Source organism: Parasteatoda tepidariorum, chromosome 10, assembly GCF_043381705.1.
Source record: "Parasteatoda tepidariorum isolate YZ-2023 chromosome 10, CAS_Ptep_4.0, whole genome shotgun sequence".
Taxonomy (NCBI): domain Eukaryota; kingdom Metazoa; phylum Arthropoda; class Arachnida; order Araneae; family Theridiidae; genus Parasteatoda; species Parasteatoda tepidariorum.
The window spans coordinates 26,235,002-26,249,605 of record NC_092213.1 but is presented as its reverse complement, the minus strand read 5'-3'; the positions used below and the strand labels follow the sequence as shown (position 1 = coordinate 26,249,605).

The 14,604-nt window shown below is 29.5% G+C and overlaps 1 protein-coding gene and 1 long non-coding RNA gene across 3 annotated transcripts in view; both read right to left on the bottom strand.

The window, feature by feature from the left end:
• LOC107441751 (Casein kinase Ialpha) overlaps positions 1-6,926 on the bottom strand; it is a 66,892-nt gene extending 59,966 nt beyond the window's left edge. Inside the window, exon 1 of one of the 2 annotated variants that reach the window (XM_016055115.3) lies at positions 6,490-6,926. In XM_016055115.3, coding sequence (XP_015910601.1) covers positions 6,490-6,615 — 126 coding nt within the window. In that variant the 5' untranslated portion in view covers positions 6,616-6,926. The remainder of the gene's footprint in view (positions 1-6,489) is intronic. The other variant, XM_016055114.3, reaches the window with a different exon arrangement.
• A 5,066-nt stretch (positions 6,927-11,992) lies between these two features.
• On the bottom strand, positions 11,993-13,296 carry LOC122270066 (uncharacterized). The gene is made up of 2 exons (XR_006225582.2): positions 13,164-13,296; positions 11,993-12,173 (listed from the first exon to the last, which is right to left on the bottom strand). It is a non-coding gene; the product is annotated as an uncharacterized lncRNA (long non-coding RNA).
• Positions 13,297-14,604: the final 1,308 nt, after the last annotated feature.

Genomic DNA, 14,604 nt, shown 5'->3' with positions numbered 1-14,604 from the left:
TATATTTTAATTTTCACAAAATAGGTACCTCTCAGAAAAACCAAAACAGACCCCTGAAATATTCTTTAAATTCTCTATTTCATCTAGTCTTTTAAATTTTAATCATGCATTTTTTTCAAAATGGTTGCTATGCATTCAAAGCCATGTATTATAATGCAAAATTATTTTAGTTAGAGCTTCTAAAGTATTGTTACAATATAGTTTTAATATTAAGTTAATTTGATTAAACATTTTTAATTTTTTTTAATCATAAATTAAAGTTCATACAGTGTATTTGAATAAAAATCAAAAAATTCTGATTTAAATCAAAAAAATCCGATTTAAATCAAAAAAATCACGAACCCTGCTAAAAATGTATTTATCACCAATCTGTCCGAGTGATTATATTTTACAATCCATGAAAATCTACATTTAGTGGTTAACTTAGTACAAAAAAATTTACCATTCAAGCTAGGCTTTTTCTATTTTTTCAAGTTTAATGCAAGCAATAGAATGGCTGTATTAAAGAGACACTGAAACGTGGTAACTTTTAGAAAGCAGGATCCAATATGTACATTGTGCTTATATCAATTGTGGGCAACAAGTTGTAACCCTTTTAATTAGAAAAACAGAGAAAGGGTATTCTTCCCTTTTTCTAATTGTAACCTGACACATAAAATTTAAAGCAAAATAACTACTCAGAGAACTTTACTTTCAGTAATGCTCAATTCGATCTGGCACTTCGGATTGAAGTATTGTTTTATGAAGAAATCATTGAGATAAAAATACTACAATAATGGGTATTGAGAAGTTTCATCATGTAAAAGCTACAGTAATGGACATTGTATTTATGAAATATCAATCTAATATTGTTTCACCCTTGACTAGCAATTGAACAATTGACAAATTTCATCATAGGGTAATATGATGTTGGGCGTAGAAATGAACATAACTTATACAGTACAGAACCCGTTATCCGGAAATCAGAAAACCAAAAAACCGGAACGAAATTTGATAAATTTTCCCGCTATTTTAATTTTTTTTTCCTCATATGATTTTAGGATTTTTCTTTCTTTTTTGAAAGATGTTTACCCTAGCATCATTTTGGAAATAATCATTAGTGTATTACTTCGTTTTTTCAAGATTATTTCCAAATATTTTTTTTTTTTTTTAGTTGGGTTTAACAATAAAAAAAACGACTTTTTTTAGCGATTCAGAAAACCGGAAAAATCAGTTATCCGGAATAGCGATGGTCCCGATCGTTCCGGATAATCGGTTTCCTACTGTATATTAGGAGAGAGTTTTTAAGAAATTTAAGCTTAAAATAATAAAATTTTTATAGCAAATATTTTGTACACCATAACCTATTAAAAAAACATTTTGTTTTATAAAAACTGAATATAGTAAGTTCGAATTAAATCAAATGGATTTAATTGCTGTTGCCAGACGTAAATCATACGAAAGCAAAAAATGAATACTTATTTACATATTGTCTAGAATCTGTGAATTTATTAATAATTTAAAAGTAAAACGGACTCAATTTTGTAGTTGAGATTTTAATAAAGAATTCTATGCAGTTCTTAACTTGTAAAATATGATTTACAATAAATTTGAATCTTTTTACTTTGGTGTTGGACGTATTCTTCAAGTCAGATATACATTTAAATTAATAAATACAATTTCAAATAATGAAAATCACTTTAATTTCTATTTTAATATTATAAACATTTTTTCCATGGAATAGCTTCTTTAAATTCAAATTTTGTCCTATTTCCTGCTGGAATAGGTGGATCAATGTATTTTATAGCATTTTCCATATTGTAAAAGTTGGTTGAAAAATCACTTAATTTTAATTTTAACCGTGCATTGTATATTAACAATAATGTAAATACAACTCCTATTTAAACAATATTCTAATATATCTAATTATTTTAAAAATCTTGGCATAAAAAAAATTAATAACTATCACTAAAAATATAATAAAAGTTTTACAACTTTTAAATACAATAAAAAGAAATCTATTGAAAAATATGTTGTACATGAAAAAAAAAATAAAACTGTATTATTACGCGATAAAAAAAATGTCTCCCAAAAAAAAGATCTTTCAAAGTAGATAAAATGATTATTGAAGTACCTTTTATTGCCTGAATAAAATTAAATAAACAATTTGTACAATATTTGCAATATATTGTATTTGATGTATTAAAGCAGACTATTTTTATTGATATACATTTTACTTGTATATATATGGGTGGAGCTAGGGAGACTAGAAAGACCACAGGTCTTTGGATGCAACATTAGTGCACCAAATTTGTGAAAAATAGTTAAAAATCAATTCTAGAATAATTTTTACCTCTTTTTACCCAGTTTTATTTGCCAATTTCGGGCCCAATAACTACTTCAAATTTATATCCTATATACCTAAAAATTGAATGTGTATTATTATTGTAGTTCGCTTAGCGCATAGGTTTATTATTCTTCTATTTATTTTTTGAAAATTGTCATGATAATAAGAAACAACAAACACTTATCCTTCAATCAAAAACAATAAACATCTAAATGCAATAAAAACTACATATTGTAGGGCTTTGAGGAGAATTCCTCCAGACTAAAAGTCTGTGGCTGTCTGCTGCTATGGTAACAAGCGAGAACACATTTCTTATGGGTTGTAATGGAGAAATGAAGGTGCAGATTGATTTACTCACATAGACCTATGTCAAGATCAAGACAAAACTATTCACCCCACACCCCTATTCGAAGTGACTTTTCCTCGTAACCATGGTACCCGCCACAACAAGAGACTGGAGTCCTCCTGAAAGATGCACTATACATTAATAAAGTATACTGCTTTCAAATTACTCCGAGATAATTTTAAACCAAATTGAATGGAAGTTTTTACGATGCCTAGTAACATTTGATTTAAGTTTGAGAAATCTTAATAAATGTAAAGTTTAAGTCATGAAATAGTTTTACAGAATAGGTTAACTTAGATCCAAAAAGTCCCCTTAAGCCTGACATTAAATCATCAATGTGTATAGAATATTTACGTAACGACGGGTGCAAAAACTAAGTTTCTTCCCAATGTTTAAAGTCCTAACTGCACTTTTGTTTGTATTAGCAAAATTTTGAACTTTAGATCTGAATGCATATGGCATATGTGCTTAGCTTACCTAAGTCTAAGTATTTGCTTAAACTCAAGAACAGTTTCCAAACACGAACCCGAGTTGCTTTTTTCAGAAAAATAATTAAATAAGTAGCTAAAAAAAAAAAAAAAACAGAATATTCTGAAAGGAGTTTTGCTTAAAATCAGATACGCTTTTCAAGCTCTCAACAAAACAATTGATTTAAAATGTTCAAATGAAAGTTAAGTTGTTCCTCAAAAACTAAAAAGAAATAAATAATTAAAATACAAAACATATAAAAAAATTTCATTGATCAATTTTACGATCTAATATAAATAACTTTAAGTTGAGCATAGTTAAGCAGATTATATTAGGTAACTTATGTAAAATACATTATTCTAAATTAGCATTAAAGAAAACTGGTTTCTATTCACAATTCACTTCATTTTTTAAAAAGAAAAGTGAAATAAGAGATGGAAATAGATGAAAACAAATGTAATGGAAAAAAAAAAAGAAAAAAAAACAGCATCAGAATAGTTAGGTAATATAGACAGTCGCACACTGTGCTTGGATATATTTGCAGAGATTCTCCAATTTTGTTGATAGTTTTTTTTTTTTTAAATATTTATTGCAATATTTAAAAAAAAGTAACCGTGCACAAAAAAGAAAGTTAAAAAAATAATAATCAGTCTGAAAACATAGTCATAACTTATGCACAGTAGAAGAAAGTTGTTTAGTCCTATGCATGCTGCTACTAGCAGCATGCATACGACTCTCTCTGTACATATTTGTTCCGTTTCGCTCTGCACATATTCACACTTCGTTTATTTTTGCTTTGCAGCACAAATAAACAATTACAGAAACAGAAGGAAATCTTTTAATGTAATTTCTTTTGTAGATAAAAATGAAATATAGTTGCCGAAGTAACACAGGAAAAGTTAAATAAGGATTTCACATTGAAGAATTTCGGAAACAAAATTATTATTACTTAATTCTCAATGAAGATAATAATTACTTAATATAATTGCAGTTCTTTATTTCATTTTTTTAATTATAACTATTTATATTGATAGATCTCCTCTAATTTCTTAATGTTAACGTGCATGTTTTTTTTTTGTTCGGAATAAATAAATATGTTAAATAGTTAAATAATTTTTGTCATTTTTGAAAAATAATAAAATCATTCTGTAGTAAATAAAATATTATGAGCTTTTAGATTATGTGCGCTGATACTTTCATTTTTTATTATTTTTTTTACTATAGGTGTTGGCCCAGAAGCAGAATATTTTCAAATGTTCTGCAACAGGACTTATTAATTTAAACAAATGTTCTGCAAGCATTTCACAGTGAAAAAAAGTCAACTTTACGTTAAAATACTATACTTTCATTTATTAAATTATAGGATCATACACAGATGCACTACATTATTTTTTAAACCAAGGCAAACATTCTTGATTTGCTACTTTTTCAATCACTTTTGAAGTAAAAAATTTTGTTAATGAATTATTATTAATAAAATGATGAATTATTAATAAAATGCCTATGATATGAAGGTCCAAACATTAAAATAAGGGCTGCTTTAAAAAGTTTTCGAAGTGACAAGTGCCCAGATAGTGCACCATTTGCAAACGCAAACACTCGTTGGTCTGTTGTTCCAACAACTTCCTCTCCATCGAAAGCATTTGGTCTTTTAGAAACAATTCTGTCAATCGTGGATCCCACGATGCACAAATTGCTTTTGAAATGGTAATAGAAAATACAAAAAGTCATGAACTTTATAAAATTTGAAATCTCTGAATTTAATTCTTTTGCTTGCTTTAGAAGCTCTCTTGATAAAAATGGTTACAGAAGTATTCAAGATACAAATTGTTCTGCAGGACTTTGTTTGTTCTGCGACATATGTCACAGTTTTAGGCACTTTCTGCTTCTGGGGGTGTTGGATGTAATAAAAGTTATTAATTTATAATAAAAATACATTTATTATTTTCAAAATCAAAATAGATTATACAAATCAGACTTAAAATTTTGCATTAAACAGGAAAAATAATATTGTTATGTTAAATCTTAGTGGCATAGCATAATTATGTATTTTGGTGTCAGTCATAAAATTCATTTAATAACCTATAGCTTATTCAAAGCTGATATTAATAAGTTTAAGTACGTAAATTAAGTTTATAACTTAAGTAATTTGGTTGCCTTATATTCAGAATACTAAAAAAAAATACAGCACACTGAAAATAAGCTTCAGTTGAAACAAAATATTTTCAAATGACAGAGAAGAACATTTTTCCAAATAAAACAGATGAATATAGAATTTTTAAGCAAAACAGCAAACAAGAACTGCTCATAAAATGAGAAAATTCAATAAACAGAGTGAGTAAACATAATAAAATTAGAACCAACTTTATTGTCTTTTGTGCTATTTCAAATCAGTAATTTAAAATCATCACTAACAAACTTAAAAACACAAAAACTACCAAAATTACCATAAACTTTTAATAATTTAACAGTAGGATAGAGTCACAAAAAATTTGAACCATAAATAAATATTAGAAATTCACACAAAATTTTGTAGTAGCAGCTACAAAATTGTAAGACTTGCTATTGAAAGATTAGCTTCATATTATTATGAAATCTAGCAAATACCAGCAATTCATACTTTATTAATAGATTTCCATATTTTTGAGAGTAAAAATATATTTAAAATATTTAGCATAATTAATTAATATAATTAAGAGCTTATGTAAGAAGGCTTACATCAAACACTATTTTACCTTTTATTAAAGATCAGAAGATATAACCAAAAATGTAGAAATTGTCGTTAGTTTCAAATAAGTAATTTGTGTTTAAATAATCGCTGCCAGATTTAAAACAAAACTAACAAGATTTTAATTATTATCGCCATTGTGATGTATAATAACAGTAGGATGTGTTCAAACTGTTCGAACATTGCTTTAAACTTTGAAATTCCCACATAACTTTGAAGTAACAGGGGTAAAATATTGCAATTCAAAGGGGCAAAACACTTAAAATAAGGCATAACAAATCAAAATGCTTCAAGGCAACATTATGTTTAAGTTGGTTCGTGAATTCAAATGTTAACAATACAAGAACGATCAGTTTGTAAATAAAATGCGAAATTATTAAAATGGAATAATTGATTAATAATTGACAATCTCAATGATAATAAATGACTGAAACCATGATTTCAATCTAAACATATAGGTATGAGACACTTCGCCAAAACAAAGACATAAAGGCCTGATTTGTTTGTTTACAAGAGATACAAAGGAAATAGGTAAATGTTTTATTGCTCGCTGTTTTTTCAAACATGATAATAACGTTAAAATACACTCAACATAGAATTCCAATACATTCTAAACATTACCTCGCCATTTGTGGTGTTGATTCCCAAATATATATCACCAAAAGAACCACTTCCTATTTTCCGCACTAATCGATATTTAACACCAACAATAAACTCTGATCTTGAAGAACCACTTGCACTAGCCATGATGAACTGATTAGAATTTAATGCAGTGCAAAAAATACAGTTTTTTCAAAAATACTACAACAATTTAAATTAAAATTCGTAGGCTAACAACCTACGCATTGTTCTGCAACATTTTGCAAAGTGAGAAAGTGACGTCAAGGAAATTTTGGGCAAGCTGCAGAATGAAGGTTCATGGGAGAACATGACAGACGTTGCCAAATATTTTTAATAAACTCGGTGGAAAGTTTTTTTTTTTTTATAGAAGATAGGCATAGTAAATAAATGGAGAAGGATAATCTGACGTCACTTTAAGTCACATGGTCATTAGCAATAGAGGTCGTTCTGAATTCACATGAAAAAGTTTTAAAACTATTTTGCCATTTATTTTTCCTCACAAGAAAGCATTCCTCACGAAAACAAGTATTTAAAATTCATCACTGTTCCAGGTAGGAAATAATATGCTGAATGAAATAGTGTCACTTTCATTTAAAATAGTCCAGATAAATTGATAAATTGACGAAAAAATATAAAAATTGTGTGAAGATCGCTAGTTGTCAAATGTTATTATTATCGTTTTCTCATACAAATTTAATAATTTTGGATAAAGTATTAAACTAGTTAACATATGAGATTACAAATATTGATTATTCCTCTTTGATTAAAAGAAACTTTAGGAATTTTCTCATTTTTTGCGAGAATTAAAGAAGAATTTTTGCACTGTGGTCGGTGCAAGCCGAAAGCGGAATTCGTATCGACCTGCCATCGCTGGGATTGAACCCTGATTCCCCTCATTGAAAGGCAGGCGAACGCTCTATCCCCTGAGCCATTGCAGCTCTTAGTATGGTTTTATAAGAAATTTATTATTTAAGTTTGACTTTCATAAATTCGTTTCTTCTAATAACAAACTCGAAGAGGGATAATGATCGACGCCCATACCTATGATCGCATATTATTTCTGTTTTAAAACATTCATAATTTGTCGAAAAGATTCTATTATCTCTAATAAAATTATTATTCATTAAAAAAAATTACATGGGCACACTCAATCTTAAATTAGACGTATTTCATGTTGTATTTTTATTTTATCTCTAAAAAAAACTTACTTTATTATTTGAAGAGCTTATTCGAAAGACAGGTAAATAACGTATTTTAAGAAAATTAGTTTTTCTTGGTAAAAGATCTTATTTTAGTCTTATTTAAATAGATCACAGTCAATTATGGTGCTAAATTTATTAATTCCGAAGATACTCAGTAGAAGAACCAGGTAAGTGACATTATTTGAGTATTCTTCAGGTGAAAGAACCAGATAAATGACATGGTGACAAATAATCAACAAAAAACTATTGAAATCATTCGTTTTGCATCTATTGCTAAGGCGAAGGGAGCTTGAAGTTTCTCTGGTGAGAATGAATAACTTGAAGCAGCAGATTCCATGAATTAAATAGGAATGAGGATTTTATTTACGAATCAATAATTTAAAAAAAGTACTCTTAAATGTATTTAGCATATAATTTTACTGTCTCTGATTCGCAATTAATTATATTAAATTTAATTTTTTTTTTCTAAGTCGCGTTGAAAATTAATACTATGCAACTTTTTCGGTATATAATAATTGTTAAAACCTGAATACTCGTTCCTCATACGTGTTGAAACAAAACTAAATAATCAATAAATTGATAATGATATTTATAAAATCATGCACAAAATTGAAAGAAATATATTGGCACAATTAATTAAGTTAAAATAATTCCATTTTTTTTTTAGTTATTATTATTTGTTGCTCTCCCTGAGGTTAATTAGATTAAGTAAAAAATGTTTGCCGTATCAAAATAAAAAATTAACGATATTCAGTATCATTTGGCATAATGCTGTAGCTCGAGGCCCACTCCGGATAGTAAACAGTTATCATAATAATCAACAGTTTTCTCCTATACTTATTCCTTTCGGAGGATCATAAAAACCTATATCCACAGTACTTATAGTGGATATCATGGTAACTGTATTAGTATATATAGTACATATTAGAATAAGAATAATCAACTTAATATCGGTAATACATTTTACCAAAAAAAATTTCTTTTTTTTCGGAGTATTAATTTCAAGTTGAAAATAATTCCAAATTTTTATGTTTCCAAATTTTATTCTGTCTTGGTGAAAGCGTGTTCTAATTCCAGCGATAGCTGGTCGATACGAATTCAGCATCCGTCTTACACCGACCACAGTGCTGAAGTAAAATATCCACAGTAATAGACGGATCAGATATTTTCTTCTTTTTTAATACCCAAATCCAAAAACTTTAAATTGATATTATCATCATGATTATGAAACAAGATTAATTTCTCGGGTAAAATATTATTTAACAAAATTATATAATATTTGAAATTAAAGATAATCGAATCATCAATAAATCCAAAAACAAGTTTAATATTAAGAGTATAATTTTTTTCATAAGAGTGTAAAAATATGTTAGCAAAGAGAGTTGAAAAAATAGATTCTTGTGACATTCCATTAATTTGAATCAAAAAAGGTTTTCCATTGTAAAGATAATTATTAGGAAGAAAAATGTTAATTAGAATTTCCCAATAATCAAAATCACAATTATGAATATTTTTAAATTCATAGTAATAACTTAAAAGAACATATTTTAATTTAGAAAGGGGAATTGTATTGAAGATATCATGGAAATCAAAAGTCGCAATAGAATGAATTTTATTTTGCTTAATAAATACTAAAATCGGTTGATTATTAATGATAATCCAAGGAAAACCTTCTTTAATATTGTTAATAATTTTGTTTAAGTAGTTAGAGAAAATGGTGCTAGGTTTAGTTAGGTAAATATTAAACACACATGTGATTGTTTTAAACTTGATAGGAATTTCATGAAATTTTGAACTGATAATTAAGTAAAGAAATTGTATATTGTTAATTTTAATTTTTGACCTCTTATATAAAGCTACATTTTTTTTAATGATAATATTATTATTTAAATTACTCAGCTTAAAATTTTTACTATTTTTAACTCCTTATTAAAAAGTTCAATACAGAAATTTTTACAGAAGATTGCATAGCTATTGTTAGCTTTGGCTTTGGGGGTAATTATAAAATTTATTTGTAGTTTCAATCAATTTTATTCAATTGATCGATCAATTTTAGAAAAATTTGCTGAATTGTTACTGTTATTGAAATTTTTCTTATTACTGAAAACAAAGTATATATATATATATNCAGCCATACATATATATATATATATAAATATAAAATAAGTCACCCTAGTGCGTAAGCACCGATGAATCGTTAGATGACGCAGTGGTCAAGTGACGTGCTGAACGTGATCAAAGGCAAGTAGCAATCAGTGAGATATTTTTGTTTTAAGAGGAAATTGTGTCTAAATATGGGTAAGTGTAAGGACAACACTTACCCATATTTGACAGAGTGGCAAAGAGGGGGAATTGTGTTTGGACGTCCCTATGGTCACTCGGTGAATGAATTTGCTGGTGTTTCGATGCAGACTGTTCAACGTGTCTAAAATCAGTGGTGTAATGCACGTGGTCACGAAAGACACCATCATAATTGTGTTCGAAAAAAGATCCTGCATGAAAGGGACCGGAGACGTGTTTCACGACTTGTCAATCAAAATCGCTTCCAAATCCGACAGGAATTGCTTCATTTAGTCAATGAAGGCTCATCCCAACTTGTTAGTGAGAGAACATAGAGACGGGTGCTGCAAGCAATGAGCATTTGGAGTCGAATACCTAGTAAGAGACCATTGCTCGATCTGGCACAAAAGCTGCGCGACTTCAGTGGGCTAGAAGTCATTGAACGCGGACAGTTGTTGACTGGCGGAATGTAATATGGTCGGACGAATCACGTTTTCGGCTCTATTCAAAGGACGCACGTCGTCGAGTGCACTGGAGACCAGATGAAGCATTTTATCCTGGCTGTGTGCATGGTCCGGTTCAAGCCGGAGGTGGGTCTGTCATGTTTGGGGGGGGGGTTCTTATTATGCATTGGGCCATCTCACTGAGGTGGCCACTAACATGAGCCATCATGTTTATTTGAACATTCTGGATGATCAGGTGTTGCCTTTCAGTCAACATCTTCATGAAGAGTATGCTGTCAATATATCCCTATTTTTCAAGACGACAACAACAAAGTTCATCGGACTGGAAGAATCTGTGACTGGTTTTATGAACACTCAGACACTCAATTACATCTCGACTGACCTGGAAAATCACCTGACTTGAATCCCAGTGAAAATTTGGGGGGACATGTTGGAACAACGGGTAAAATGCCGAAATCAGCATCCTCTCAATTTGGTAGATTTGCGCGATCAAATCCTCTGCGAGTGGCTTAAACTGAATTCGACGTACCTGCAAAACTTTGTGGACTTTCTTCCTAACCGAATTCAGGCGGTTATCAAATCGAGATGCGATGTTACACGTTATCATATTATTATCATGTTATTTCTCTAAGGGTGACTAATTTTTTGTCCAGTGTGCTTATATATATATGATTTTGCATTCCTAAATTTTATAACTTTTTGCAAGGGGCTCAGTTATTTATTTTTTAGAAAAGCAAGATATATATATATTTGAGGAACTGAAAATGTTCATAAGGGATCTACATTTATTTTAAAGATAGCAAGGCCTGATTTTGTAAATTTGACAAAAACTGTCGTTACCATCCTTTCTCATAAATCATGTAGGAATTCCAGTAATACAGTTTTTGTGAGTTCTTATAAAGTTTTTTAATGGTGCACTTAGAAGAAAAATAAAATAAAATTGTTCAAAACTTTTTTTTATAAATTTAAAAAAAGTAGGAATTTGTTCAGATTCAGAATGCATATTATTTTTACTTAGTATTTCTCATCAAAATGTTCTAACGTAAAGTGCTCGACTTCGCGTGGAGGTCGCCGGGCTATCGAAGCGGGGGTGCCATCTTCTCTGCAGGGATCGAAATTGTGATGGCATGTCTTTGGATCATTCTCACAGGATGTATCTCAGACCGTCTCAATAGCCCATTGTGCAGCTCTAGAGCGGCGTAAATGAACTACATCAATTCACAATAAATATCTTTATATAACATGAAAAGAAAACTATCAAAAACTATTTCGCTTTGTTATCGGTGCATTCATATTAGACAGACTGATCATATGAAGTAATCATAAATTAACAGAGAAGATTTCAGAAATCGTTGACTCCCAACAGCGTAAAACTAATAATTGTTGTAACGGTATTTACCTCTATAATACTTATTTATCTCTTAAAATTAGGTTAAAGTTTCAGAAATACAATAATTAAATGTTTGGACTTAGTCCCCGTATTAAGATTGGAGCAAACTTGAATACTTCTTGACATGCTCTAAACGTTCCAACGTTGTAACGAGTAAACGAGTAAAATTAAAAGAAAATATTTTTATTTGTCATTTTTAATTTTAAAATCACTTAAAAGCGATAAGCTGTGTCAGCAGAGAAATAACACTCATTCATAAGAAATATAACAAAATTAAAGCAGTCTGAAGATCTAAAATAATTTTGTTGACGCTAATTCCTTAGGATCACATTTTCCTTCCTTGCATTTCTGAAAAAGAAAAAAAGAAAATTAAGTTAGTTCTAAAGATATAAAATTAAAAAATAAAGTCAATTAAATGAAATTTACAACTAATACAAATTAAACGTCAGTTTTTATTGCTTGTTTTAAGCTGTTATTATTGTTTGTTTTGTTTTAAGAACCACTTTTTCTTTATTGAAGTCAATTAAAATGCTCCTCCCAAAATACTCTGGTAAACAATGCCGCCTCAACTCCTGTTGCCCTAGTGAACTTGCCTTCTTTTGTTTTGCCTCTCTTATTTTTGCTCCAGATTTCAAAATTACAAATCAAAATTACACAGACTTAATACTATGTTCGATGCAGTAAACTCCACACATAATTACCACTTTTAGGTGATGTTTATAGAATCCAAGAATGAAGTCAAAAAAGTAGCGGCAAATTCTTATTTAAACAAAGAAAAACAAAAATCTGACAAATCAACTGCTGTAAAAGACGAGACCGAAAAAATGAAAATATTTTTGATTACCGGATGAAACAGAGAGGACTTGAAAAACAATTATTAGAAACACCTCCAACTTTCCTTCGGCAATCAAACAAGTTTTGATCTTTTTAATCCCTTCTTTTTAATGGGGATTCGATAGTGCTATAGTATCTTCCTAGCTAAAATTTCAACTTGATACTCCTTATAGTATATTTATTTTATTTCAGTTTTAGAAAAAATTCTAAATGCATGTATTAAAAGTGGTTTTTAAAAATATGGTTAGAAGAACCAAGGGTACTTACAGATATTCAATATGAGAACCAAAACCGGTAATCATGTTCTCACATTGATTACCGGTAAAATGTTATAAAAATCTTATATGGTTTCTGAGTATAGTGCAAGTTACCCTTCTACTGAATTGGAAACTGGATTTTTTATAGCTTTTGAAACTAAGGAAATTATGAAATATGACGCCTAATGCAGTGTAACTTAAATTCTGACAATTGCCGGGAAATTCTTTAAAAAAAATATGGTCTTACCCCTGTTGGCATCGCTCCACCAATATCACAACATAATGTTCCATCTGGTGTCATAAGCTCGTCCTTTTCATCATTTTCTTTATACCAACATTGAACATAACAAGTATGATGTATTTTCTAAGAAAAAAAAATTGCGTATTCAACTTTCTTGTAAGAAACAAAACAACGTGAATATATGCAGACCTTGTTTGAGTGTTTTAACTTCACTTTTGTCCATTTTGTGATAAAAAAGAAAAGGAAACCCCTTCTAAACAATTAACACCACTGCAAACAACTTTAGTGTATCTCAACGCTAAAAATGGTGGCAAATACTTTACATCAAAGTGATGTTCTTTCACATTACTTGGTGCAAGGTAGCCGTCACCATTTTTGTTATTCAAGAGCACTAAAATTTATAATAACAGAAAGATAAAATACTCATAATAGTTACTTAAACTATTTTTACAATACAATATAAAATATCATTAATTTAGAATGCATATATACACTAATGCTTAAAATAAAAATGGTCTATAAATTACTCATATGCGCGGCACAAAGAACGGAGAACTCGAACTAGGCTTAACAGAATGGCAAAGGACAGAAATTATATACTATAAAATCATTTAATACTCAGCCATCCGAAAATTGAAATATAATTATCCTGATTACGCAACTTAAAACATACACACATACACACATATTCTAATGGTGAATTTTTGTTTCTGTTGATTAATATCAGCAAAGAAAACAACAACAAACTGTCACCAGCTCTCTCTGGATTGCAAATTAGAGTTTACAAATAACAGTTGTTAAGTTCATTCAATTTAAACTGTTTAAACTTAAATTACGCTCTTTGAATCGTGTATGATCTCTTGATTTGGTGTTAATCTAGAATAAAATGCTCCTTCACTCAATTGTTTGGGTTGTTCAACGTCATATTACGAGAGAGTGACGTGGAACAACAATGAACAATGACGTAGAACAACGTCATTATTACACTTCAAATTTACAGTGTAATAAGTGTATGGTACTTCTGTAGCGAAACGAACTAGCAACGCCACCTAGCGAGAATCTAGAAGAAAACTCAGAGACAGTGAGAGAGAGTAAACGAACGATTTGAAAAGCCTGCCATGCAGATCTCCCCTTTGTTACTTCTTCTTATTTAGTTTTGTTTATGTTGTGTCCGTGAATTTGTCATGTGGATATTTAGTCATATTGTTTAAAATAAAATAATATATGCCACCAGTGCCTTTTATTCCCCTCTATGCACAACATCGCCACACTTCCTATTTTGCATGATTTATGTTTCACACTGTTCGGCAGCACCGGCAGTAGAAATAAGCTACAGTTGTGCTAATTTAAAAATAGGATAAAGATAGCTTGTGTGAATATGAAAATGAGACTTCCATATAAAGTAGTGAAGTAGATGGAATATAGTCTGTCTATGGGTAGAACTCCT